The 27,762-nt window shown below is 43.3% G+C and overlaps 1 protein-coding gene across 2 annotated transcripts; it reads left to right on the forward strand.

Annotated features, from left to right (window-relative positions):
- The first annotated feature begins 2,002 nt into the window (after positions 1–2,002).
- On the forward strand, positions 2,003–27,390 carry fndc1 (fibronectin type III domain containing 1). Of its 2 annotated transcripts, XM_037450282.2 has the most exons (22): positions 2,003–2,092; positions 6,455–6,646; positions 7,825–7,893; positions 10,878–11,123; positions 11,296–11,394; positions 11,521–11,638; positions 11,737–11,924; positions 12,466–12,573; positions 12,882–13,070; positions 13,168–15,357; positions 15,488–15,603; positions 15,774–15,885; positions 15,994–16,329; positions 17,334–17,408; positions 18,309–18,443; positions 20,775–21,011; positions 22,346–22,454; positions 24,100–24,179; positions 24,446–24,475; positions 25,074–25,235; positions 25,350–25,472; positions 25,813–27,390. In XM_037450282.2, the coding sequence occupies exons 1-22, from the start codon at positions 2,020–2,022 to the stop codon at positions 25,926–25,928; spliced, it is 5,103 nt and encodes a 1,700-aa protein (XP_037306179.2). In that variant the 5' UTR covers positions 2,003–2,019; the 3' UTR covers positions 25,929–27,390. The 2 variants fall into 2 exon arrangements, with proteins under 2 accessions (XP_037306179.2, XP_062415728.1); XM_062559744.1 differs by lacking the exons at positions 2,003–2,092; positions 6,455–6,646; positions 7,825–7,893 and having other exon boundaries at positions 11,034–11,123; positions 11,328–11,394.
- Positions 27,391–27,762: the final 372 nt, after the last annotated feature.

The raw sequence follows: 27,762 nt of genomic DNA on the forward strand, positions 1-27,762 counted from the left end.
TGTGGATTGCTCTTCCTATTGCACTGACTCTCCCTGTCACAGTTGCTGAGCGAAGCTTTTCAAAGCTCAAACTAATCAAAACGTACCTGCGCTCATCAATGGGGCAGGAACGTTTAAGTGGTCTCGCTGTCATCAGCATCAATGGGACGTGGCTCAGAAACTGTCATATGACCTGAGAGCTGATTTTGCAGCTAGGAAATGCAGGCGTGTGCCTCTGTAGGGCCTTTGACAACTGATGGTAGTGAAAATGTTTGTAATATTGTTCTATCGGATAGCAGAATGGTCTCTTTTATAGAGATGGTAAAGTAAATTCTACTGTGCAGTTTGCACTTTATTATTATTATTTGTACTTATGTATTTACTGAAGAAATGTGCACATTATTACTTACACGGTTATATACTTGAATACTTTCTGCATTTACAATGTTCAGTTCCAAATCTGTGTTTTTAGTAATTGTGGTGGTATTTGGTAATTAGAATTTATAATTTTATCTTTTATATAATTTATTTCTTTTCATGTTTGTTTATGTAAATTATTTATGTTTAGAAGTTATTTGGGGAATAAAGAGAACCTAACTAAGACCTAACTACGATTCTGAATGGTTGTTATTCCTTTGGTGGTGGTGGTGGTTGGTTGGTTCGTTGGTTGGGGGGGGGCACCACCAAGCATTTGTGCTTAGGGCACCCAAATGGCTAGCGCCGGCCCTGGAGCAGATTGTGGGTGTGGTTGAAATCTGACACTATATTTAAGCCCTGATTTCCTCTCTGTACCACTCAGATTCTGCCTTTAGAAGCAGTGAATAAGGGACCGTAGATGTCTTTCCCCAGTGTAGATGAAGACTCTAACCAACAGAGGGAGATGTTGGTTGGACAGAATAAATGAAGAGCCCATACAGACGCTACATAAGGCATATTTGTGCATTTCAATATGAATCTTTGATGAAATACCCGTTGTAAGACTCTATAAATAGAGAATGGGTTCAATAACTGCCTTTCTGTCACTTTGCTGCTGGTCGTTTGCAGTTAGAGCAAAAAGGTTTTACAGCAAAGTCCAGGGAATTAATCAGAAACATTATGAGCTCTAACATACAGGTTGTATACAATGGTTTCCAGCGAGGTGAAAAAACTCTCTGACTTTAGTGCGTTAGTGACAGTGGGAATAGTAATGTGGATAATTAGATGTATCAATGCAAAGTCCATCATTAACTTATAGAATTATACATTTGGCAGCATCACACGTCTTTAGTCAGCAGAAGCAACACGCCATGTGTATTGTGCTATGCATACATTGTTCTTAGCAATTATTCACACATTCGTTCATTTATATTTCATTTTAAAACTTCCCCTTACCTGCTGCTGGACATCACATTCTGTCCTTTACTGTCTTTAATATGTCTTGCTGCTCCATCTAGTGGTCGATTTACTCCTCTTAAATGCAATTTTGCAGACACAGATTAGTGAAGCGATGGACATGTCTGCATTGGGTCAGGTCTGCAGGAACAGGACAGGTGCAATTAGACTGCTTTGGCATTTTTAGATAGACCTTCAAAGTTGACATTGAAAAAAAAGACCAATCGCCATTCCTCAATAATAATAATAGTATGGTTTGAATTAAACAATGAAAAGTTTATGGGCGATTTAATGTTCAAAACATCAGATCTGAATTATTCTGGCCCTAATTATTGGTTGACTTCCCGCAGCCTTTTACTTCCCCTCCACCTGCTACAGCTGACGCTTTGGAAGTGATCAGTGGCATGTGGTGCATTCTTTGTGCCTTGATTCGCATGAAGATCTAAAAGCCATAAATATTGTCACCGAATGAAACATTTCATTTGCTCCAAATAAAATCCAGAGAACATGCGTCTTCATTCACGTTGGTTTTTTTTTTATCCCACAGAGCTCCCAGAGGTGCATGGGTGTGTTATACATCGTCTGATTTTGAAAGGGGGGGGGGGGGGGCGGTGTCCCAGCCCTCCGCATCCAGCTGGTGCGTCGCTGCGCAGCAGCAGCACTCCCGACATGGCTTTAGCCGCAAGCAGGACGCTCTTGGCGCTATTCGTTACGTTTTGCGCACCAGGAGGCGGCTGGGCAGGTAAAAAAAGATTGGCATACTTTGGTATAATAAAAAGTAAATGCATGTTTTGCAGTATGATCTTATTGTTGCTTTTGTGTTTTTTTTTGTGGTTGAATCCATAAGACATTAGATCGATCGCTTTTTTGCAGTTTTGGTGCATTAAAATGTAATGCAGCTGTTATTTTGAGACTAAAGAATGCGCGTGCTCATTTTTCCAAATAGTTTCAGTGTTTCCATTTTGCTATGACCAATGTAGAGTTTTTCATTTACCTTTTACAATTGCGAAAAAGTTAGTGTGACTGACAGCACTTTTTCGCTGTTGGGGGAAATATGATGTGGGCAGCTGGTCTCTTAACAGCAGTCATGGAACAAGTCCTTCATTAATTACCTCACATGGCGGGCACGTGCTGCAGGAGCTGTGATCAACAATTAGAAGATGATGATAAATATCAGACGGCCTCTTTGTGCTACAGAGGGGGGTCATGCCTGATCTGTGGTGCAAGATACATAACCTTTAAAATCCATTTTCATGGGAGAGTAGAAGTGGTTTGGTCCCGGAGTCTCCTTTCTGTCAGAGGTCATCTGTCATCAGCATTTAGAGGGGAGGGGTGGAATTGTACTTAGAAAGAATGATTGAAAGTTTTTTTTTTTTAAGATTTTGGAACCCATGTCTGCCTGTTGAAAAATCAAATGAATGTACCATTTATGACAGTCACAGACACTGTCGTTTTCAAAAGAAGACGCCTAAATCCTCCAGACAGTCAAAATATCAGAAATGCCATAAAGCCACATGGCATTTGGAGCGCAGGGCGCAAACCGCTTAGGCCAGGTTTCAGCCCGCCTTTTTTTCCCCTCCTCCTCCTCTTTCTTCAACGTACTAACATATTCTCAGGTCTCATGTCTCCTTGTTAACTGTCTGCACTCCTGCACGAGAGCATTGCTTTCTCTGAATATAGGCAGCTGCTCTTTGTTATCCTTCCCTCCCGTTTTCTTTTCCGTCTTTCAAGAAGTATTTTCAGAGCGGTCCTGCACTTTCTCTGCAACGCCCCTCTTCTCATTCGTTCACTTATTCACACCTGGGAGCCACTCAACACAAACACAGTTCCCTGCTGCAGGCTACTGAGCCGCTCTGCTGTTAAATGTCTCCCTCTCGGGTGTTTTGACAGTAGTTGTTAAGGGTGAGGTGAGTGTTCCTCATTAACTTTCCCCGCTCGCACGTCATCAGCTTGTCAGTCTAGAACACTCTACAAAAGTGGATGAAATTGGGCACCTACAGGCGGGAGCAGTGCAAATGGAGGGAACAGAACGAGACTTCATTTGGCTAATAAATAGTGTCACTTCTTCCATGCAGCCACAGTCCATCAACTCCTGAGTGCAGCGAGTCATTTGGAAAGAGTCTGAGGGGAAAAGAGGGAATCATGTCTTTGCAGGCCAGTCGCGTTGCATTTCTCTGCTCTACTTGGAATGCAAGAGCGCCCGGTGACATATCTTGGAGAAAATGTTTACCATCAGCAACTTTGTAACTTTGCATTGGGAAAATGTGACGCTGATAAGATATTCCCTCATATTTTCCACAATCCCGGGTGGGTTTGATCCCCTGAAACGGCCTGACCCCCGTACCCCCCACCCACCTGCAACTGGGCTGCCCGTCAAAACCTGCCAGCGATGGCGTGCGCTGGTGTCATGATGTCATCTCTAGTGAGGTTCCAGTTGTTTAAACAAGTACCGCCTGGGCCATGAGCGCACCTGCCACAGCACAGTAGATGTCAGCAAACCAAGTGTTTCACAGGAGGATGAAGCATAAACCAACCACAGATGTCGGTCTTCATTAGTGATGGAACATTTGAATGGTTTGAAAAGTCTTTTGGGTCAAGTCTTTGACCACCAACACTGAAATGCAAGGCATGTTAGACTTTTTATGTTGATTTTGGCTTCATCTGGTAAAAGTCACAGGTGATGTCGTCTTTGTGCACATGTAGTCCTCCCAAGGTAAACAATTGCTCACCTTAGGTTGTTGCTTCAAATGAAATATGTTCTAAGTTATATTTCCCTTATAAATTATAGCTTAACTTTCAATATATATGGTCATGGTGTCGGCTTTATGATCATATTGATTACTGGGAAGAGTTTGTTGAAGGTCGGAGGTCACATGGACGCTGACAGAGGTGCTACAAGGAATTCAACAGCTCCTGGCAATTTTTGACACTAAGCCCCCCCCCCCTTCCAGATGAAAATGATGTTCATAGAGGCAGCTGTGTAATTCTTTGTTGCACATCTGTCAGCGTCCCTCTAACCTCTGACCTCCAGTAAACCTGTCACAGTAAATAATACTAAGCCGACAGACCCGACTGTGACCACAGGCATACTAGCACATCACTCATCAGACCCTATATACCAGACACTGCCAGTCGCCAGAATAAGCTGTCAAATAGGGACTGTTTGTTGTGTTGCTACTGACGACGGCCGACAGGGAAGTAATTTAATTGTCTGGAGGGATGTTGTTGTTGGAAAAGAAACTTTGCCGTTGAGTGTTTTCAAGGCGTAAGCACAACAATAATCAATAAGTAAACAACTTATTTGGGTTAACCGGCTCTTTGAATAATGTCAAAGGTGGTTGAGGGCTTTTATTACACAGGCAGACCAATCAGAAGTGTTTTTTTCTTCCACTCATAATATAATATACGACATGCTAAATATATTATTGAAACAATATATACGATTTTGTCGATCCGTGGTTTCTTTTGGTCTTTGTTTTTCAGCCTCACCTCGACATCGGGACACTTGCTAGGGGTTCGTTAGGGATGAGCTGGGGGTCAGAGTCTAAGGTGCCGCGGGGCTGTTGTCAACATGGAGCACTGTGCAGGTGCAGGATCACAAAGTATTTTTGTGGATTCCTGTGACCTGAGGGCTTACCTTAGGGCTTACCTTCATGTGCTACGTGTACCAAACTGTTCATGCACATACACGTGCATGAGTCTATCTCACTCTCTCTTCAACACATTCTTTAATTAAAAAAATAAGAAAGCACCTCAGGCCCTGCCCTGATTCTTTACATACTTAATTCTTTCCCCTGTCTTACCTCATCACACTGTCCTTCTTTCAATGTTGTATTATTGTCGGGTTTCCCATGGCAACGCTCTGGAACCAAGTCTCCCTCCGTAAGATTATGATATTACAACAGCTCAGTTGCTTAACTGCTTCCCAATCTGTTTATTCTTCGATGGAAATCGTGCATCTGCTGTGCTTGAAGGGGTCTTGATTTAATCAGAAATATCTGGTTTGCCCTTGGAACATAAATACCAGAGAGGCCAAATCAAAGAGTGATGTCTGGACAGAGGAGCACATCCCTTCCACCGTAATACGTGTCCTTATTGGAAACAGGCTAGGAGCGATGGAAGATGGTCCAGACTTGCTTTAATGAGGAAGTGTGTTTGGTTTCGGGGAACCCTTTGAAATGCCTTAATAGAATCTGGCACAATGCAATGTAAATCTGCATCTCAGTGTCTGTTCTGACTGGAGTAAACAGAAACAGCAAACACTTAATGAAGACACAACAACAACGAGCCGCAACCATCGGACCATTGTTATGATAGTCATCATGAGTCATTATTAATCACTTAATCGCGGTAACTGTTGAGGCAGCACTTTTTGCTGCCGCGGATCTGTTGCCCAAACCGCCTCCTTGTTCTGATAATGACTTATCCAAGATCTAGGATGTTCAATAAGCAATGCTTTTGATCAGTGCTTCTAGTAGAATAATAATGCCAGCGTCTCTAATGTTGTAAACAAGCGTTGAGCCCTTTTCTCACTATGTTTCTAGAGTTATTACAAATATCCACTTACTTTTGTTGAGTCAGCTGAGGTTTCAGCATCTCAGGCACAAGGCCGTTATTTAGAAAAAAGCTATTTTCAAAATGTCAAGTGGTTGTTTTTAATTTCTCAATATGTATGCAGTCCCATCTGGGACCATTTAGCAAGATGAATTCATAAAATGATATTGTGTTAAAGTGACACTCAAAGCAAAGAGGCAGTTTCTGTCCAAAACACAGTGGTGTTCGTGTTCTCTTTTTTTTGTTTCAATTAAATCGAGCCAAGAGGGGACCTGAAGATCGCCTATTGTCCTGAGCTTTCAGCCATCCAAGAAAGTTCTCATATATTTAATTAACTGTCAAAATAGGTTTTACTTTTCACGGCTGCTTTACATATAAATTGTATTTTTAATTTGAATCAAAGTTTCTTTAGATGGAAGCTATAATCAATGCACAGGAAGTACCACTGGCACTAGAGAAGAGCTTGAACATAAAGCCACGCAGTGCTACAATGGGTCGGGCAGCAGGCCGTCACAACAAGGAATGAAGGAAATACTCATTTGTTTTTCAGCAGAGAAGTCCCTGCGGTCACAAAATGGGAAACAGACATTTGTGGATAAGGGCCCGAGGGAGAGCTGGGAGCCTTCAATTCATCTAGATGGAAGACCTGTGGATCGCTTTGTCATCAGCTCCAACAAACCCACAAGGTCTCACCGCCTCACCAAAGGAAAGGACAGTCGCTCGCACGTACTGGAGGACGTAGGTAAGGCAGAAACACAGAGAAGGTTAAAAAAGATATCGTAAGAGTAAGAAAATGACGAGAGACAAAGCTCAGACAGGGTTTAAGATGGTGTGATCAAGCGGGAGCTGATGAGTATGTTTCTAAGACAACCCAAAGAAACAAGTAATTAGGAGGGAAACAAATGCATGGAGAGCAAAGGAAAGGAAGTTTGGCTTAAACATGGTTGTAATGGGCCAAGACCAAGGAGCGCTGTGTTCAAAGCAGCCGGTAATGAGTACGCACCTGCATGCACGTACTATTGATGTTTATTGGAGGATTGCTTCATCATTGGATGTGATGTCATCCAACTTCGCCAGACGGAGAGAATGGAGCACTTGGGGTTGACGGCGATCATCCATCCGCTCTGCAGACACCAGTTATTTTAAGCTAAAGAATAGCAGGTCCTAACAGCTCCTTCATTCCTAATCCTGCATTGTAAAACATAAGTCAAGTCTCTTAATGCAGTGTTGACACACGTTAGCCTGCTTTTGTAATTATTCCCGCTTTCCTCTGTCCTTGGCATCTTAGAGACATACTTCATCAGCAGCGCAGAGCAGTCTGCAGCCAACCCGTCTTTTCCACATCCCGACCCAGCGTCTTTAACTCAATGTCCTCTGTTGTGGTGACTTGCTGTGTGTTCGACGTGTGTAGGTTTGGTGGTGATTGTGGTGGAGGATTGGGTGGATCCAAGTGTCGCCTCATGCATTGTCTCGTGTGGTGTGTCAGTGCACTCAAATAAGCCTCTAAAGACTGTGTGTGTGTGTGTGTGTGTGTGTGTGTGAGTGTGTCGCCAAGTGTGTGCTGCAGCGGCCTTGCGGTCTCTCCGTCTCCGGTGGTTTGCCATAACTCCCTTGCGACCGAGTCTCAGTGTTGCCTTTCTAGAAATTCCTTGCAGACGGAGCGCCGTTACCTCAGCGGCACGAGGGACGCACCAGTGGTCATAAGTTACACCATATCGATATCATTAATGTGACGGAGATACAACTTGCCAGGATCACATGGGGACTGATGGGGGACGACTTTTTTCGCTAAGGTGGAAAAAACGTATTAGTTGAAACAAAGAAGAACGGCATTTTAACTTTAAATTTGTATAATGCATGGTTGGCTTACCAAGTTTCTGTTGGCAACATCATTTAACATTTCATTGTTTTGTTTTTTAGACCCTGAATGGGTTAACCTGGATGGCTTTGCTGTGTTGGGCGGTGCACCTGTCAGGAACTCATCAGCAGGTAAACTTGAAGTCATCCTTAAAAACATTACATGGTAGAGGTGCATCTCAGTTAACAGACATAGCAGTAAAAATATTTGGTTAAATCAAAAGTGGTTTGCTGTAATGATCTGCTGCATCATGGATACAAGAGGAACCGCTGAATCTAATGGAATAATTATTCTCTATGAAATTTCACGGAGCTCACGTTTTGTCCTGTTGACTCCGATGTCTGTGACTCGTCCCATTTATTAAGCTTGGCCGTTTTTTTCTTGCTAGCGCGTATGTTGACATGAATTTCAATTAATGAAATGAATCTAACAATAAAAAAATCCCATCACGAAAGTTTTCAATCATGGAAATTGTTTTTACGGTTTAATTTCTTGTATATTTAATAGCTTTGCGTTTTTACCATTGGCCACTTTGGGCTCTATGAACCGATAATGGGCATTGTTTTTTTAGTTTTTTTTTAGAACTACTACTACTACTAGACTAAATGAAAAAGTAATCAATACTTGTTTGTAGCTCTATTTAAACTATTTAAGCCTTTTAGTCTCTAAGAGACTTGGCGTCATCATACTCGCTAATTATAGTTCCCTGTTTCATATACTGTATATGTAGTTAAATAAGTAGTAACGATAATATATACACATTATAATTTCTCTTTTTTGTATTTTTCTTTTTAGTATGCCGCTAAGTTTTAATTTACTTTGTTTGGGCTAGCTGCATACTGCTACTGATGTTGTTTCCTATCCAACCTGCAACAGTTTCTGGATGTGGAAACTAGCATATTATTTTCCATGAGGTCCCCTGGTGAATCAGGAGCAGTCAAGTGCACTATCCGATTAGCCACATGGAGACAGACTGATACCCAGGAGATGTGGCCTCAAGTCAAGCTCCTAACATTTGCATTTGTTATTCACTTGTAAAAGTCACTCTGGATAATGTGGCAGGAATCTTGATTATGAGCAATCATAAGCAGTTTTGTAGAAAAAAACAACCTAATTGCTATAAATACTAAACACGAGCAGCTGTTATAAAACCATTTAACTGAACCAGATACATGTAATCCAACTAAAATGCACTCTGACTTATAGGCAAATTAGTCCAGTTACCAAATCAAGTTTCTCTATAGTAGTAGTAGCCTATAGTAAAGCACACATTCTCCAGTATCTGTCTGAACACACTGAGGTGGGTGTCCACTGCAGCAGTGGGGTGTCTGTCTGTCTGGAGGCCTCACAGAACCTCTGACCATCGAGCTTCCAGGAAAAGAAGGAAAGGATTTGGCAAGTGCGAGCGTTGTTGAGTCAATGGTTTAGTGGTCTGCGGCGTCGGGGCCAAACTATGCACTGTGACAGATTTCCAGAGAAACAGAATGAGGAAGAGGAAAAGAGGGAAAGGGAGGTTTAGGTTGATTAGAACCAAATGCTTTCTTTCTTAAGTCAGATAGTAAAACGAGATTGGCCCATATTATTGTTATTCTTTATAGTGTTCCCTCACCAGCTGTCCTTGACTGATGATCAAATGAAGTTGGCCAGTTTGAATTTCCTGACTGATAATTAACAGTCCACCAATTTATTTCTAAGAGATGAGATCCATTAGATGAATAATAAACACTACAGTAAGTAGTAAGAATGCTGTATGATTTGTAGTAAATGAAATAGTGATTGTCAGTGATTGTTCGCTGTAAAAGACGAGAGGAACACGCGGAAAAGATTATCCATGTCACTTTTTACAGGTGCAGGAACATCTTGGACAGAATTGTTTTTGTTAAAGCAATAAGGTACGAGAGGCTGTACTTTATCGTCCAATAATGTAACAGTTCGAGGGTGTAGCCCTGGACGTCATAACCCTAACCCTAACAGTGTTTACATGCACGTTCGGGGACTATTTCTCCTCTAGACTGATGAATTGTGATACACGTTTGGTGGCTACAACAATTTTGTGCTAAAAGGCAGCTATTTACTTACTATTTATAATTTCACTTGTAACCATATTATAAAAGCAAAAAGGGTTGCCGGCCCTCTGCAGCGCGTCAAGCCTAACTACACCCTCGGACTGTTACATTATTGGACGATAAAGTACAGCCTCTCGTACCTTATTGCTTAAATAATGCACCTCCTGTGACTCACTCTCAACCAATCAGAACGCTGGATTTCATCTACCTGTGTTATAACAGGAAATGCAACATCAGAGAGAGATAGCTGTTGCATTAATAAACAGCCAGTTGCCCAGAACGCAAAGGGGAGGAATGCACCATGATGTGTTGTCAGGAAACTTACAGGGAAACTTACAGGGGAACTAAACGAGGCAAAGGGACGGCTTCCTGGGAGCTTTTTTAGTGTGCTGCTAGTCATGTCCTCATTGCATAGCGGTTGTGTCCCTCACTCATATCCACCTGCAATAAGACTCCCCTCTCTCTACCCTTTTAAGCCCTACAGAAACATGTTTTGGGTGTGGTTGCTTCCGTTGGCCCATCTTATTTGGTCAAATCCACTTGAGCACTAACCCAGATGTGCATGCAGCTTTCCTCACTGAAAACTGGGCAGACCTGTTTCCTCTGACAGTGATTGTGAGGAAACAGATGAATGCGAGATGGAGGGAGGAAAGCAAAAAGATATTTTGTATGTAACGCCAATGCTATCGCTCAACACTGCAGCCACATGAGGGGGATTGATTGTCTGGCTGTCTGAGTCAGTATTCAACATGGAGTCACTATTAGGCTGGAATCCAAGCAGGAGGTCTTAGAACCTGGAGCAGATGACAGACAACTTTGAACGAATATTTTGTGTGACAACCTTTCTTTATGTAAACTGACACTGTTGGCTAAAGTGATACGTAATTAAGATGTGTCTTCATTGGAGCAATTATATTGAATGATTTTTTTGTCTGTTAGTTTCAACCATGCCCTAAAGACAGATCAACCACAGAGCACAATTTATGATTGAACTAAAGGGTCCCAGAGCTAACGTGAACTCTTTTCCCTCAAATATCATCCACTCGCAGGTCAAGCCAGGTCTCGACACCCTGCTGCCAGAAATCCAGCTTTAGTACAGCGGGCCACCAGGGTGAACAGAACAGCCCAGGCTTTGGGCGTGTCTAATACCCGGACACACAGGCGCGCCCCTCAGTCCTCCTCAGGTCCCAGGCAGCCCGAGAGAGCTTTACCAGGAGCTCCCCCACTGGAGAGGAGAAGGCAACACCACACCAAGCCCCAATCTGACCAGAGAAACCGAAACACAAAGAGACTAAGTAAGGGCAAAATCAGTCAAATATGTTGCTGAAAAAGACTGAAAAGATAAAAAAATATATACTTTTTGCAGTTATTTTGATTTAATTCTGTGCAGGAATGCGCTAAATGTATCACCCTTTAGTGTGCATAGTGTAAACCCTCGCCGTGCCTGGTATCCCTTTCTATTCATAGCGTCTGAGTCCGTTCATGTGGTGTCACTGCAGGCACAGAAAGCCCTGGGCCGGAGCGCACCCGCCGACAGAGCAGCTGCAACCAAAACACTCCCATCAGGTACCTAGAGGTGCACAGAGAATCATCACATGCCTCTTCTCATGCATCTGTTGCGTTTGCATCTTTTTTGTGGGTGAGGAATCACAAGCCGCCGCATAACCAAATATGTCCATGTCCGTATGCTAGAGCCGCCCGAGTACGAGGCCCGGGACATCAGCGTGAGGGTCATGTCTCCTCAGTCAGTCCTCATCTCCTGGGTTGACCCCGCCGTTGAGATGGGAAAGGTCGGCCCGGAGGAAATCAGGTGGGAAAGGAAGTGAATTAAAAAAAAAAGAAGAGTCAGAGAGATACACTCGAACTTCCCCCCCGGAGTAAAAACATCCCCTTTTTATTTCAACCCAGATCCTACACAATCAGGTACAGGGAGAAGGGCGAGTCAGCGCGGTGGGAGTACAAAGACAGCAACCAAAGGAGGATGATGATAGACACACTGTCTGCTGACGGCATGTACGAGTTCTCTGTCAGAATCACTCAGAGAGAAAACCATGGAAAGTGGAGCGTCTCCGTCTTTCAAAGGACCCCTGAGTCAGGTATGCACACTGATAGCAAAGATTATTTTGTCAGTTTAGGAAAAGTAATGAGTTGTGAGCCAGGAGTGAAAGTTACATGGAGCTACAGACATTTCCATGGAATATAAAGGAATTCTATCCTGCGGGGAAAAACAAATCTATGTTTTTACATAACTTGTCTACTTACCAATACCAGACTTCATCGTGTTAAATGCCTATTTGATGCTTGATTCCATCTTTGGCTGCAGCTTTGTCAAGATTTCAGCTTTTAAACCGTGTCACAGCAGACCCTGCTGCGGTTCATTGGTATGGCAACGTTTACTGCCTGGCTAACAGCTTGGATATCAATCTGTAGTTCCATTCATAATTCCAAAGAAAGGTTCCTGACAACATATGGCAACTTTAATTTTCTTATTTGAAGCCTTCTGGCATGAACTTTCCTTTACATTCCTCAAGCAGCAATTTCCTCAAAGTGTTCTTTAGATTATGCTTCTGGTTTCTGTCCTTTTTTTGCTCTCACTACTGCCTTGACATTCACTTGTGTTCTTTTCCTCATTGATAGCACCATCTGGGCCACCGGAGAACTTTGAGGTGAAGCCACTAAGAGGGAAAGGAACTGCTGTCATAGCAACATGGGATCCACCTGAAGAACCCAATGGGAGGATACGAGGTCAGGACGGGAATAATAAATGAATTCATCTTTGCAAAATTAAGGGAAATTAATCATTTCCCTATGCGATTTTTCTCTTGATAGTGTGTGAAAAAACAGTATTTGTGTCATTGGTTGGCACATGGAGTAATGTGAGCTAAATAGTAAACATCTGGGTAATAAACAGAGAACTGTGGTCACTACTTGATGCATACCCATTGTTATATTGGTTTGTTGGGAAAAGGGCAACAACTTCTTCTATGCAAGTTTTCTCCTGATTGGTTCCACTACTTCTCTTCAACAACAGTTCTTTATGCTCCTGCACGCAGAGTACATCCTGTCTTATGCCCCTGCTATGAAGCCATTTGGAATGAAAAGTGTGACACACCGCGGCAGCAGCAGCACAGCCACCTTGGATGGTCTCACGCCGGGAGAACGGTACATCTTCAAGATAAGAGCCACCAACAGGAGGGGGCAGGGACCACAGAGCAAAGTCCTCAGTGTTGTCATGCCGGGATGTAAGTAGATTTTACTTTAAACAGCATGTGTCGGCACGTTGTACCTCAAAAATTTGACCGATCCTACATTCATGAAAATGTTTATCCACCTTTGCAGCCAGCAGCGCTGCCTCGACGTTCACAAAATCCAAGGACAGCCGGAGTACTGTCCACGCGCCTTCCAAACAGGATACTGACCACGATGAATCGGAGGTCCAGTCCACAAAGGGGACGGAAGAAAGAACAACCACTCAGCAGCCCCCTCGGCCACGCTCTGCGGCACCTGCCATCAGGCGCGGGCGCCCACTTTCCCAGTCGCGCTCCTACCACAACGTCTTCTCCTCAGTAAGAGGATCGGTCAGGAACGCAGTGACCAGAGGGTCGTCCAGAGGGAGAGCTCAAGGTAAAGAAGATAAGGATGAGGAAGAAAAGAACATTGTCACAACAGCATCTCCGGTTGAGGAGACGACAACCATGGAGGTTGCACGGGAGAAAAAAGAACCGGATAACAATGTTTCCCCTGAATTTGAAGATGAAGTGCCTCGGACTACTGAAACTCCCAGCCTCAAAGTTTTGACGCACTCCCCAACGATACCACATCCCAAACCTCCTCCTAGGAGACCCATTAAGATCCGGGTCCATAAAAAAACAGAATCCAAAGCTGCTTCCTCTTCTTCGTCTAAATCTTTTTCCGCCTCATCTTCTCCCACCTCCCCGGCTCCCACCTTTTCTTTTGATCCCTCCGCGTCTCCTACTCCCCCCCCACAAATCCAAGAGTCGGCCGCAACTAGAAATGATTACGTGGCTTTGTCGCATCCAGAGACTAAAGAAACGTACGATAAACACAGCACAACACAGACTAAACCCTCCTCTACACTTGTAAAAGACACCAATTCACAGCAAGCGGAGGGTACATCTGTTGGAAGAGGTTCGTTTGCCACGGATCGCACGAAGGGGACCGGCTCTAGATACGGTTACAGCCGAAAACATCCTGGAAGTGTGTTTAGAGGGAATTCAACCCGACTGCTGAACGGTTACAAACCCGCCGTAACCTCACAGTTCAATTCACCGAGCGGAACTTCAAACCGAGGATCTTCAAACCGAGGGACTTCAAACCGAGGGACTTCTTCGAACGCGCGGAGCGCCGCAACGTCGCGGTCCGCTTTACAAGACAGGACGCCGCCTGAGCGAGACACAACCCACGGGGAGGGAGGTGACGACAGCAATCACAAAGGCACAGGCGCAGAAGTAACCAAAAAGCAAGAGCCTACTTCAAGCCCCTCGCAAACCACGGAGGAGGAGAGAGGGGAGGAAGTGGCAAAGAAGGAGAGAAGTAGTGATAAACCTGTGGTCTCTCGTACAGGCATCAGCCCGTCGTTTGCTGCCAGATACCCTTGGCTGGCTCGCCGTTATCCTGGCAGGTTTGGTTCGACGAAATCTTCCGCTAAGGCCCCTGTGACCGGGACGTCGTCCTCCGCCGCGGCTGGTCGATCCGTCTTGAGGGGGACGCCTGGTGGGGCGTCAGGGGCAACAGGTGCTGCAGGAGTGTCCACCATACAGGACACTAGTGACGATCTACGAGCTCCTGACTCACTGAAGAATGGAGTGGGCGCGGCTTTAGTTAAGCCTTCTTTGACCAATAAAAATACAGCCTCTAGTGATGCTAGAAATCCTACTACCTCATCCTCTTCATCGTCTCCCTCTTCGTCAGAAACTTCTTCGACCTCTGATTCACGTCATTCCTCGGGGAGACAAACAGCCTCAAATGAGCCAGTCCCTCAAGAAACCTCTAATAGTAATAAGAATAATGATCAAAATAAGAACTACCTAGATGGGGAAAAAGGTGGCAAATATGATAAAGTTGCTTCGACGTCAGCTGACCCTAACCTACCCGTTGAGGACAATGACAGTGTGGATACAGGAGAAACCTTTTCCAGGAAAAGACCTGTATTACCATCTGGAGGCACTCACGCTAATCGCCGTCCTGGCGCGGGGGGGAACCGGCTTCCCATCAGATCAAAACCAGCACAGAACTCGAAGCTGGGCTCTTCGACGTCCGGGTCCTCCTCTTCGTCATCTGATTCCTCTTCCTCAAATTTGCCCCAAGTAGTTTTGACATCAGATCGTGACGTCAGTAGCGATACCACTGTGTCAAAGACAGGGGGATTAATTGGAGGAAACTCGCAGGCGACATCGTCATCCTCAGCATCTTCATCGTCATCTCGGGGCCAGGGAGGTCGGCCTCGCTATCCCATGGTCAGAGGGAAACCAACCAACGGAGGTCAACTCAAGCCTGCAAATGGAAACGGTAAAGTGTGGCTGCTGGTACCACAGCCTGGTTTTGCTTAAGTAATGATCCATTCGTAGATTTTAGAATGCAGTCATCAGTTCATTATTTAGCAACAATTTTTTTTCTCCTATGATCGTATAATTGTTAGGTAAAAATGGACGTCCAAACCTGACAGCCACAAGTGACAAGGATTCCTCCTCCGCTCGGGAAACCAGCAAGGCTGTCGGACAAAGATTTATCACAGGACCGGATGGAACCAAATGGGTAACTACGTTATGTTTATTAGTTCATTGATTGTAACAATATATGTAATATTGCATTGTGAAGCATATCATTCTTGAAAATTTTCTTCTATCTAATTATCGCCAAAAGATTACAGTTTGTTCTGTTTGAAGTGCTTTTCAGATTTGGCAGGAACATGTTTTTCTTAACAGATAGTAGACTTGGAGCAGGGGCTTCTGATGAACCAGGATGGTCGAGTTCTCCAGGACTCACAGGGCAGGCCCAAGAGAGTGGTGCTCGGAGCAGATGGACGCACGATTTTTGGTGATTCACTTCCGTCAAAATAGCATTGCATGACATTCAAACAAACAGTATACGGCTTGATTATATTACATTCATTTATTTTTGCTCCTCCGCTCCACCTTCCACCAGACGACATGGGCAGTCCTCTGTTGAACCAGGAAGGTATGGCTCTGTTTGGCCACGGCCGAGATAGCCGGCCGGTGGTCAATCCCAAAGACAAGGTCCTCATGTTGGGGGGGAGACCCGTGGTTGGTTTGGACCGTCCTCGCCTCAGCACCACCACCACAGCTCCCACTACCACTACCACAGCTCCCACCACCACATATGATCCCACCACCACTGGCATGGAGGAGTCTACCGCTGCCCCTCCGTTCCCAACCTGTCCACCTGGAACCTTCTCCAAAACAGATGAATATGGGTATCCACTGCTGGATACGGAAGGAATATTGGACTGTTATCCAGAAGGTGAGACTTTGAGAAAGACATAAGCAACTGGAATTCATCACAGCTCACAGCCTTTGTATAAAAGATTCATGTACAAAGAGATTTGTGCTAAAGGGATGTAACAAAATACTGCTGTGTCCCAATTGAGTAAAGTTAAGACTTTCCTCTTAACTGAAGTTAAGGGGAAAGTGAATCATTTAAGAGAATAATCACTTCACTTAAATTGCTCAGGCCAAGGCCATTAGTGTTTTCTATGTGAGTCCAATAACTTTACAACTGTGTGCTTTAACTATGCTTGCTCAGTGTGTGTGTGCGCGCGCGCGTGTGTGTGTGTGTGTGTGTGTGTGTGTGTGTGTGTGTGTGTGTGTGTGTGTGTGTGTGTGTGTGTGTGTGTGTGTGTGTAGAAACCACATGCAAGTCTCCACATCTGGTGCCTTATTGTGGTGAGAGTATTGCATGTTTAAACACAAGAAGAGCTGTCAGTTGTGCATTTCCATGTAGGTCGTTGTTCAAAGACAGTATATTAAATATATTAAAAACACATGCATGAACACACACCATGGCTATTATTAAGTATTGAAGTACACATTGTGAACAGATTTTAAATAATTGATCCAATCCAAACCAGTAGAGGATCAGAATTCTAGATTTGCAATTCACCAAAACGCAAAAATAAAACCTTGCAAGCAATAAACAGATTTCTAGTTTGTTTTCTGTTTGAGAAAGAAATAAAGTAATGGGGATTTCTGCAATTGTCATGTAAAAATATATGGAGTGAACAGAGCTGAAGTCCAAAGTAAAGAAAGCAGGTCCAGTTTTCTTAGAACCTGGTTTTACACAATTTCTCTTAATATCTCATCACACGATTAAATTCACTGAAATTTGTGTTTGAGTTCCAAAAATATCAAAGTGTGTATAATGGCTGGTGTGAAAGGTGGGGGTACATGTCAATGTGTATCCAAGCTCAGAAATATGAACATGGTCATGTGAGATTGATACTACAGCTTGTTCCACTTTTCTGACAGAGGAATCCTCAGGAATGGAGATGGACGTCATGGTTACAGGGACCTTGGTGCCTGACGCTTTAGATCTTAAGAAAGGTATTGGCTGAGTTTGGCTTTTTCTAATGGTCTTAATTACACTAAATGCTGATTGTTTGTTGACTGCACTGTTTGTTATTGATTATGTATTTGCTAGCTTATCTGGTCTCTTCCTCTTTGCCTTGTTTGTTTGTTTGGCCTGACCTCGGCCCATGGCTGAAGTTTTGGATATTTTGCCGTTTCCAAAAACGTCCCAAAAAAAGGGACCATGTGAACTGCATTACTGAGCTGAAGAGAATTTCCTCGCTTATGATTTATTGCGATGTGTTTGCTGTTCAAAACGTTCGCTTTGAAAAGTGATAGATGAACTTAAGCCTCAACTGAACGCCAGCTGGGTGGAAAACTGCAGCATTTGATTAATGGGAGCGGTTGTTGTCATTCCCCTTCGTGTGTTCGGATCTACCAAGGATTATGTCGCATTTGAGCCGCATTTGATATTTGCTTTAATTTTGGGGGTTTCGCTTGACGAATTGAGCATCACATTGTTTCCTTACTATTTCCCTGCCATGGCTCAAAGCTGGTGGCGTGCGTGTAGACCATGCTGTCACACCGAGGCCCAGTAATGCGGTGCAGGGGGAAAACACGACGATGAAAGTAGAAGGGAACTAATTGGATTCCTCACATTTGTCAGCCATGCAGACTTGTCAAATGACCGTTGTGTTCAAGGCCCCCTCGTATGGAAAATATGGGTAGCCATTTATTACATAAGAATACAGCATTTGGGAAGTGAGCTCACCATCTACCCACGATTAATGAAATCTATTTGAAACTCTCATTCCACAGATCATGGTGCCAATTGCAAAGGATTAAATGAAACACAGCAGCACGCTTTAGAATTTGGGTGTAAACACCAAACATCTATTTAAATGAAAAGCTCACTGACACGTGTGTTGTTGCTAGATGAGCTCTTGGTCCAGACCACCATGCAACCCACAACCACCACGACGGAGATCCCGACTCCGGAGCCAGACACCAGAACGTCCAACCACGGCCCGTCGTCCGAGCTTGACCTCGGCGGGAAGAAGCGATTCACAGGTACTCAAAGACTGAAACGAGTGTGTGTTATCCAACAATAGTCACAGGTAGATTTACTCTCTCTCTCTCTCTGTTTCTGTGCACACACTAAATCTTTCAGAGCCCTCAGTTTGGAGTAGAGCCCTTAACGTAAAATTTTAGATTTAACATCACATTTCTGTTTCTTTTAAAAGGAACGATAACCAGCAAAAGACACAAATTATTATTATTACACTAAATAGCATACGTCTCTTGCTAAGAAAGTCTAGGAGCACTTTGTGAGTGTGTGTGTGTGTGATGAATGTCATACGTGCTGTAAATAATGGTAGGCGGTTATGTTTTGTTTTGTTGGGTGGTAATACATTTGGACCTCTAACTTGGCTTTGTGAGCAATGCCTTAGAAATATATGACCCTCTTATACTTTAACCAAAATATTTTAAAAAATCTCAGATATAAACTATAATTTCTTTATCCACACCATAATGTAGATTATTGCAGCTACAATATATACTCTATATCCATATGCAAGAAAAAATGCAATAGTTATATTTCTAATGGTGTTCCAATTGGTTCCATCCATCTGCAATTGGATCACAAAAACACAGTTCATTGAGGGCTCAGGCTCTCCAGAAGTGATCTCAGTAAACTTTGGCCCCCTGTTCCCACTTGCTTGCTTTGGCCTCTCATGCCATATCACTTCATCTGCTTGCACAAACAGTGTGCAATATTCTCAAGACAGTTATAAATGCTGCGTCTGCTTAGCTCCAGCCTTTAAAATACGACACAAGGTCAGAGGCCGTTCAATAGCGGCGTTTTATGCCTTTTACTTTTACAGTATCTCCACTATTGTTATTTCCACAGCTGAAACAAGAATTGTGGAGACACTGTGACCACAAGCTTTTATAGTACATATACAGATAAATACCAGCAGTTAAAGTACATAGCTTTTGGAAGATTAATGGGTTAGTATTTTGGATGCAAATGAGTGCAGAGCCATTTACTAGTTTAACAAAGGGGATGAAACCCTGAGCAACGGCTTCACTATCATTTCTTGACCAATTGAATTATGGGTGTGTCTTTACCGGTGCACTGCCAGAGCTTTTAATATCATCTGCTTCAGAAGCAACAGTGGGACAATCACAAGGCTTGGAAACCATCTATCTTGGTAAACGTAAAGTTTAAGTACGTAAAGTAAAGATACAAAAGTATTGCCATTCGCTCACATAGAAAACGTACTTAAAGCAGTACAGCAGTGAAAAACTAAGCTGTCGTTGTAGGCTCAATGAGCAGCCATCCTTTTTCATATTTATTTTGATATAGTTTAAGCTCAATTCACTTACTCACTCACATGATTCTCCCGCTGGAGATAATAAAAACAGTTCCATGAATCTGTCAGTTAGATACAGTTGAGTAAATGAGGACCAGGATGTTTGGACTATTAGAATGATAACTAATGCCTGACTGGACTGATATTAGACTTGACATTATGTGAACTGTACAGATACTGTTTCCCATTGTCATTTGATCCATCTGGCTCACACAACAGTATTTGCCTGTTTTGGTTTTTTTGCATTTGGCTTTTTAACAAGCAGAAAAAGACAGACAGAAGGACAGATAAACAGAGCAAAACATCTGGATCTTCTCTTTGCATGAGCCTGCACTGATCCCGGACATGTGGATGCCATTTTGAACTGCAGCCTAACGAGCACCCTGTGCGTAGAGGGACATCGACCTGCATACCTTGACGACAGATCGTGTAATTCAGTGTACGAGAGCATAATACATAAGCCATATGATTGCATAACATACACATACGGTAGGAGCTTGTAAACGCCTGAACCCATAAAGCCTTACAGACAGCGTGTTGATGTGGAGACAAGCTACTGACATGTGTTAGACTCTTTGTATGTGCAGAGGGAAAATCATCGTGGAAGAGTAGGAACGACTCCAGTGGGTCCCTTCAAATCGCTGTCTCACTAACGAAGAGTGAGAGAGCTAAAGTATTTTCAGCTGTAGGTTCAGCCGGGCGTCCCAGAGTCCTAGAGGACAAACAAAAAGAGAAAAAAGAGGTCTACCGACGTGAGGGCAGGTACCCACTTTAAAAAAAAACACTACAAACAAACCCTCATATTAGGCTGTTTCAAAATGACTGAATGGGACTGAAAAACTAAAAATAGTACGAGCTAGAAAAGTGTCAACGTGTTGTAAACTCTGCTGCAAGTTTGTGCCCATTAAAATGAATGATTTTTTAATATTGAAAGATAAATATCATTATCAATTATCAATTGCCAACAAACTAGATTCAAACTGTCAAACTAGATTCCTTTCCATCTCACTTTTCTGGCCATCAGCTCCCTACGTGAACTACATCCAGAAGGACCCAGCGTCTCCTTGCTCCTTGACGGAGGCTCTGGAGTATCTCCAGGTCGACGTGTTGGAAAACCTGATCGAGAAGGACAGCCTGGCAGCCAATCAGAATCAGCCCCCCAAACACAAGCCTCATAACCTCACTGTGGTCGCCATGGAGGGCTGCCACTCCTTCATCATCCTGGACTGGGGTCGCCCACTGAGGGATGATATGGTGTCAGGTAGGTCATCACTTTGCCATCACTCAAAGTCCGAGTTAAGTCAAATCCAAGATCTGTTTCCAAACCGATTATTCGTGTGAGCCGTTGCAGTGGCCGGTGGGTTAATAACACATTTTTATATGGTGTGAAAACTTGGGTCAGATTAGAGAAACTCTATTTGTCTCTGTTTCATCATCTGTTGTGTTTTTGGGATATGCCTTCAACATGTTACCATCCCTCCTGAGTCAGGTCTTAGGATCTTACTCGTGTTCATTGTGAACGAATCAGGAAACGTCTCCTGTGGAGTTTATCGGGGGGAAAATCCTGATTCTATTTTTTGGTGGGTCGGCGGTTGTGGGACAGAGCACAGAAGGAAGATCACAGCATACTGTGTGAGACGTGGTGGACTATCAAAAGAAGCAGCTTGGCCAGCGAGGGAGGCACACGGTTTTCTTTGGCAGGTCATCCTGAGGGCTGGTCCTTCCACAGATGTCTAAAACAGATAGTTGGACTTTTCCATCGCTGTTGTTTTCTTCCATCGCTCTCTTTCCATCTGCCGTCCCTGGTGTTTCCTCTCTGCTTGCACACACTGTGCACAAGCATTTTGGCACTTTTCTCCCCTCATCAGAATCTTCTCCCATTTCAAAAACTTTCTCTGTCAATTAGTTGTATCTTTTTTTATGCTAGATTCACAAAAAAACTATTCCTATAAATGTTTCTCTCTGATGTCGCTCATTGGTTTTTGCTTGATAAGACAAACAAAAACTAACGATCATGTGAATTCATGTATTGTGAATTGCAAAGATTATACTCTGTAAATACAGCTGAAATGATCTGCCGGCACAAGTGGACTCAAGAGATGACGGTCATTGACACACTCTGATGCATTGAAGACCTTTTCCTCACAGGTTTTTGGGGAGGTTTTTTACTATTATTAACTATAATAAGTCTGTCCTACTTGGCTCAAAGGCCGAACTCCTTCGAAAACAACGCCGAGAAAGAGTTTACAAGCTACTCCATCAAAACCTCAGTTTGACAATGTAGAAAGAGGAAAGAAGAAAAACAAAGCAGCACGTATTTCCCTTTTATTCTGTCAGCCGCCAGCTGTGTTGGTGTGGCTCCAGTAAAAACAGACATTTAGACAGTAAAGTCAAAGCGGAGTAGTTTGTAGTTGCATGTGCGGCGGAGCTGCTCCCCATAGTTTCAAAGTGAGTGACTGAGAGCTGCGTGACTTGCGGTTGCTAAGCGGATTCTAAGGATTGGTCTAAGAAGAAGAAAGCACAGTCATTGACATCATAACATAGATGGGTATCGTTTAGTTTCACATTAAACTTCACTATGTTGTGCCCCTGCAGGATACATGGTCCACAGCGCTTCATATGACGACGTGCTCAACAACAGATGGTCCTCCAAACCCTCCAGCGGGAGCCACCTGCCTTTGGAGAATCTCAAACCAAACTCCAGGTAACAAGAACCCCACCTGGTGTGTGCTTATATCAACGTGTAGACGTGGCTAAAGCGCTCAAAGGGCAGCTGATGTTAGCACCTACACAGAACCTCTTTATTCATTCGCAGTATCATGTCCAATATCGGCGTCATAGAGAAAGTGAGTCATGTGTGTCTGTTGTATTATTCCATGTTAATGGGGGTTTCTAATTGTGATATTCAACCCAAATGACTTAGAGCAGAATGTGAGTTGGACACTGATAAATACAACAAACATTATCCAACACATTCACACGGATACAGTCACCTGGGACCGTTTTGGTTATTAGGACGTGTTTCCAAGAGACACGAGTTATGGCTTTTACCACATGGGCCGGTCAGAAGAAGGGAGATTTTTTTCAAACTCCAAACCATCTAAATTCTTGTTTTGTTTCCAGCTCTGCTTGCAACTTGATAAATGGTACGTGGGACTACAGGGACCACATAGGCACATGTCGGTTTAATTATGATTTAGTCAGTGCATGAAACACGTTATAAATTGCACGCTGTCGCATAAGAATCTGGTGAAAAAACAGTTTCAGATGAGTGAGTTCAGAGAATCAGGTATAAGGGGTACCCTCTCCCCCACTGCAGGCAAACATTTGCAGTGTTATGATAGGAGTGGGCTTTGGAAAAACAATCACTGTTTGGCTACGTGTAATGGTTAAAGTTTTCAGAGAGTCTGCAAAGAGGGATTTGCCTCCTTTGCAACCGGTTTGTGTTCATGACAGCGCGTCTCGCGTGGTTCCAGTGGGGATAGCTCGTGCGACAGTGTTGGCATTTCCTACCCTAGGGGCTCCTTCTGGATGCCAGGACTGCTGAGGTACAATAGGCCTCTACTCAGACACACGTATGTAGATCCACATTTGGACAAATTGGATCCACAAGTTTTCCTACAGATAAATTGAGTGAATTACAAATTGCTTACTATTTTGCAATAATTCCAGTTTGCATGAGTAATTTCACTCTCTTCTTTGTTGGTCAGACAAAACAAGGCATTGTACGATGATATATTTGTTGGTTACTGTTGTGGCGTGGCCATGGCGATTACTTTGAGCCATTGAGGCTGTACATGGTGAACGTTTTTTGCATGAACTTACTGCAACCTTGCAGAGTGAAAGGAAGCACACATGTGCACGATGCAGCAACAATGAACACACACTTGCAGTAACACATTAGCCAGCTACAGTGGAAAAATGAGCAAATTCTCCAAGCTGTCGCTCGTGGTGTTGTTCGTGATTTAATTATTCTCCACAACCCAGAAACTAGGTGATTGTTCAGTGAGAAATGTCTCTTTTAAGGACTCTTTCTCGCATAAAATGTATTCCTTCCAGCATACATATATATAGACATATGTATATACATTGCTTTTTTATTTTGTGTTGTCTGTTAATCTCCTCTTTTCTCCCCCCTCGGCGCCTTTCCCTCCCTCTCTCCCTTCAACGCGAGCCAAATAGTTATTTTATTGAGCCGCGCTCACTTTGGATTCAAACGAATAGAAAACAGACCACTCTTAAATCAGCCTGACTGAAGCCTGCCCAGTCATCTGCTACGGCCATTAACGTTTCACAACAACACTGGCGCCGCGGCGCTCTAACTCGAACCCTTGTGCGTTTTCATTCAGGTACTACTTCAAAGTGCAGGCCAAGAATGTGTTCGGTTTGGGACCCGTCAGCGACACGCTCACCTACGTCACCGAATCAGGTTTGTCACGTTTCAACGCCTGCAACACTTTGAGATTGTGCCTCGTTGTGGCTTCAGAGTTGAAGACAAGGTTATGGTGGAGTCCATTGTAACGCAATGCGAGATGTTCAAATATAAATCCTTCATCGCAGTGAAGGCCGACTTCAAAGGTATAATCAGCGTTCAGCATGAGGCGTATTTCATTCTGAATATCAGGAAAATGCATTAAATGTGCCTGTATGCTTTTCCTCCCTTTGGGAAATGATCACATTCATTCTTTCTTTCAGACGACCCTCTTCTCATTGAAAGACCACCTGGTGAGTGCTTTTAGGATTGAACCATTTTCACTACATAACCATTTAAGATCAATACTTTGTGTTGGCAAACATCTCTCTGAAGAAGCTCTGAGGGATGTGCTTATTGTGTCAAAAATGATTTATTAGATTACAGTGCAGAAATGGAAAAAATTCAGAAGCTGTGTCTTTTATTGGATTGGTTCAATAAAAGTGTCATTTGTAATAGGACTTGGATACTGGTGTTTGCTGCTAAATATTTTGTGAGACACAAGTATTTTTCACTTTTTTTATGTGACTTAATCCCTCAAACTGCATCCAAAACAAAAAAGACAAAAGTAAACTAACTGTATAAGCTTATAATATAATCAGCTTCTCTCGCTGATTCTGTCCCACGGGCCAAGTGCTATGAAAAGCCATTATGATATGATATGAATGGCTGTAAATAAATAAACAAGCAACCTAAAAACATCTGCATAAGATAGGGGACAAAAAGAAAATGATATTGCCAAATGAAGGAGTTGATTTTGAAGAACTGGGTGACTAGAAGAGTTTTTTACACGTGCAGCTGTGGCACGGAAACTGAACCACAACGTGACGCATCTCCTCCTCTGCTCCTCAGGGGGAGAACCAATCTGGATCCCCTTTACCTTCAAGTACAACTCGGCCCACAGCAGCTGTAAGGGCAGCCAGTACGTCAAGCGGACGTGGTACAGGAAGTTTGTGGGTGTGGTTTTGTGTAACTCTCTACGATACAAGATCTTCATGGGAGATGGTCTCAGAGGTAACGTGTAACATCGGCTGCGTTTATATTCAAACCGGTTATGGTCAGTAGGCTTCCCTGTGCAATCATAAAGAATTTTAATCATGATACCCATTTCCCCCTTCTCCTCGACAGAGCCCTTTTACAGTATAGGCGATACGTTTGGCCAGGGAGAAGACCAATGCCAGTTTGTGGACTCCTACAGGGACGGGAGGACAGGACCAGCATACCTCTCGAATAATCTGCCCTCAGCACAAGGTAAACATTTGTGGCTTTGCTACTTTTGCTCAAAGCTTTGATCAGTCCTTCTGGCTCTGTGGGTTTTTTTAGTGGATCAGATGCATATATGCAGAAATACAGATGCATCATACTATTAAATTGAGGACCGACCAGGGGCTTGTGTGTTTTAGCCCTAATGTCACATGCTTTTCATCACGCAGACCCGTCTTTCCCTGAATACCTTAACTTTTTAGATTAATGTCATAACTTCCTGGGCGTTCGTTGGTCATAAGATCCAGAAATGCTCACTCTTTTGTTTGCTGTTGGTGCATTTCTCTAAATGGCTGTAAACATGTCAAGACATGTCTTCCCTTTGCAGGGTATTTTCGGGCCTACAGACAGCAGCCAGTTTCATTTGGAGTTATTGGCCGGCGTACACCCCATCCCTTCGTGGGCTGGTATGAATGCGGGGTGCCCATCCCTGGGAAGTGGTAGACCAGGCTCTCACCATCTCTGGTGCTGCCATCAAAAACAGACTTTTTCCTCACCACTACGACTTCATAACAGCATCACACAGAGAATATACTACTTTTTAGACAACTCAATGTATATCCTTACAATGCACTTTTTAATATAAAGCAATCTGTATATGAGGGGGATAAAAGAAGCATGTGTGCTTTCGCTCATTGTAACTCTTGTCTTAAAGTGTCCATGTACTATTCCCAACTGTCCTGAGGACAGGTCCTAACCCAGTGTTATTTATCTCATCAATAGTGCACTCACACAGTCAAACCAGTGACATTGGACCAAAGCACAAGCTGCAAAGCAAACTGTAAGAATGGGCACTTAAGGTTTGTGTATAGGTCTGTTTATTTTTAATCTCCAGATATGAATTTCATTTTTTAATACCTTTTGACAGCTACTTTTGTTGATTATTTGTGTTCTTAAACCGTTATACTGTTTTGTTTTTTTTGCATCCTCTTGGAAATCATCATATTTCATTCAAAGTTACTGTGTAAGGTTTGTATGTATACAGACAAAGAATAAAAGACCAAATATTTGCTCAGGAATTGTGAGAGACTCAATAAACGGTTCTGGAAACCACAGCAATCCAAAAACACGAATAATAACGTATTCTCCTGCTGCCACATTCTTTCTGAGCAGAAGCTTCCAAAGTCGAAACAGAACGCTTTAATCAACATAATGAAAGATTTTAGTAAGCTTTAAGTCAAAAGTTGAGCATTGCCTCGCTGCTCCGTCGGCCCCTGGGCCGGGAGCCAACGCTGAGAGACGCCGACGTACTGCGGGGCCCCGCTGGAGGGAAGGGAGACCAGGGAGACCAGGGAGAACCAGGGAGACCAGGGAGAACCAGGGAGACCAGGGAGAACCAGGGAGAACCAGGGAGAACCACAGCCCGGCCCGCACGCAGCCAGCCACGGCTAAATGACTGCTTTTCATCTACAGGAACCAGCAACAAATGAACAGGAAAAAATGGATTCAGATCCTAATTAAGATAAAGAAAAACTACACTGTGGAAATACTAGATCACTGTCCTGCAGTGAGAATTAGATTTTGAAAAGCCAATGGTGAGTATTGAACTAATGATCGAACTGGTAAATGTTGCTGAACACACATAAGATCTTTCACAAGGAATGGACTTTCATTTTCATGCTGAAAGCCTATTCTGGTGCTCAGGCTTTAATGTGATGTTTGAACACGAATTATTGTCCATCTGTGTGAAATCACTTACAAAAAAAAGGAAAAGGGATGACCGTGACTGTGTCAGCACCACATTAACCAGGTGGAAAACAGATGGGGCCTTAATAAATGGCAAGATGTCTTATTTCTATGTGTTGCCAATTCATTATTACTCCCTACGATATTCACAAAATTAATTATATCTATTTTCTACCCATAATGCACAGTTCTGCCTCAGAGCCAAACCCCACAGAATGAAATCTGGTCAGAATAGCCCATATACTTTATTAACATGCTATAGTACATCTATCAGTACGACATCTAACACCACATTCATTCCGTTGGTACATAAGTCAAGAAAGTGGATCAAAATGTAACAGATTAGTGCAATGAAATAAAGTCATAAACCAAATCCTCCTTGTTGACCATGAATGAATCACTCACTGGACAAGTGAAGGTATCTCTCCAAAAAAAATACTTTAATCATATTACATTGAGCATTGAGTTGGATTACTTCCCTTATTTTAACTAAGTCCTTATCAGAGGAGCCCAGGCAGTAGTTTGTTTAAGTTGGCTCCAAAGTGGTAATGTTGGAGCGATAACAGTTCAATTTGTCAACACTTGGATGTTG

The sequence above is a fragment of the Pungitius pungitius genome, chromosome 20 (assembly GCF_949316345.1).
Source record: "Pungitius pungitius chromosome 20, fPunPun2.1, whole genome shotgun sequence".
Lineage (NCBI taxonomy): Eukaryota > Metazoa > Chordata > Actinopteri > Perciformes > Gasterosteidae > Pungitius > Pungitius pungitius.

Bases quoted from the DNA above. Each gene is read 5' to 3' on its own strand.
- fndc1 (XM_037450282.2), top strand. From the start codon at position 2,020: ATGGCTTTAGCCGCAAGCAGGACGCTCTTGGCGCTATTCGTTACGTTT. The intron at 21,012-22,345 runs GTAGGTCATCAC...GTGCCCCTGCAG, and splicing joins GAGGGATGATATGGTGTCAG to GATACATGGTCCACAGCGCT. The intron at 25,473-25,812 runs GTAAACATTTGT...TTCCCTTTGCAG, and splicing joins TAATCTGCCCTCAGCACAAG to GGTATTTTCGGGCCTACAGA.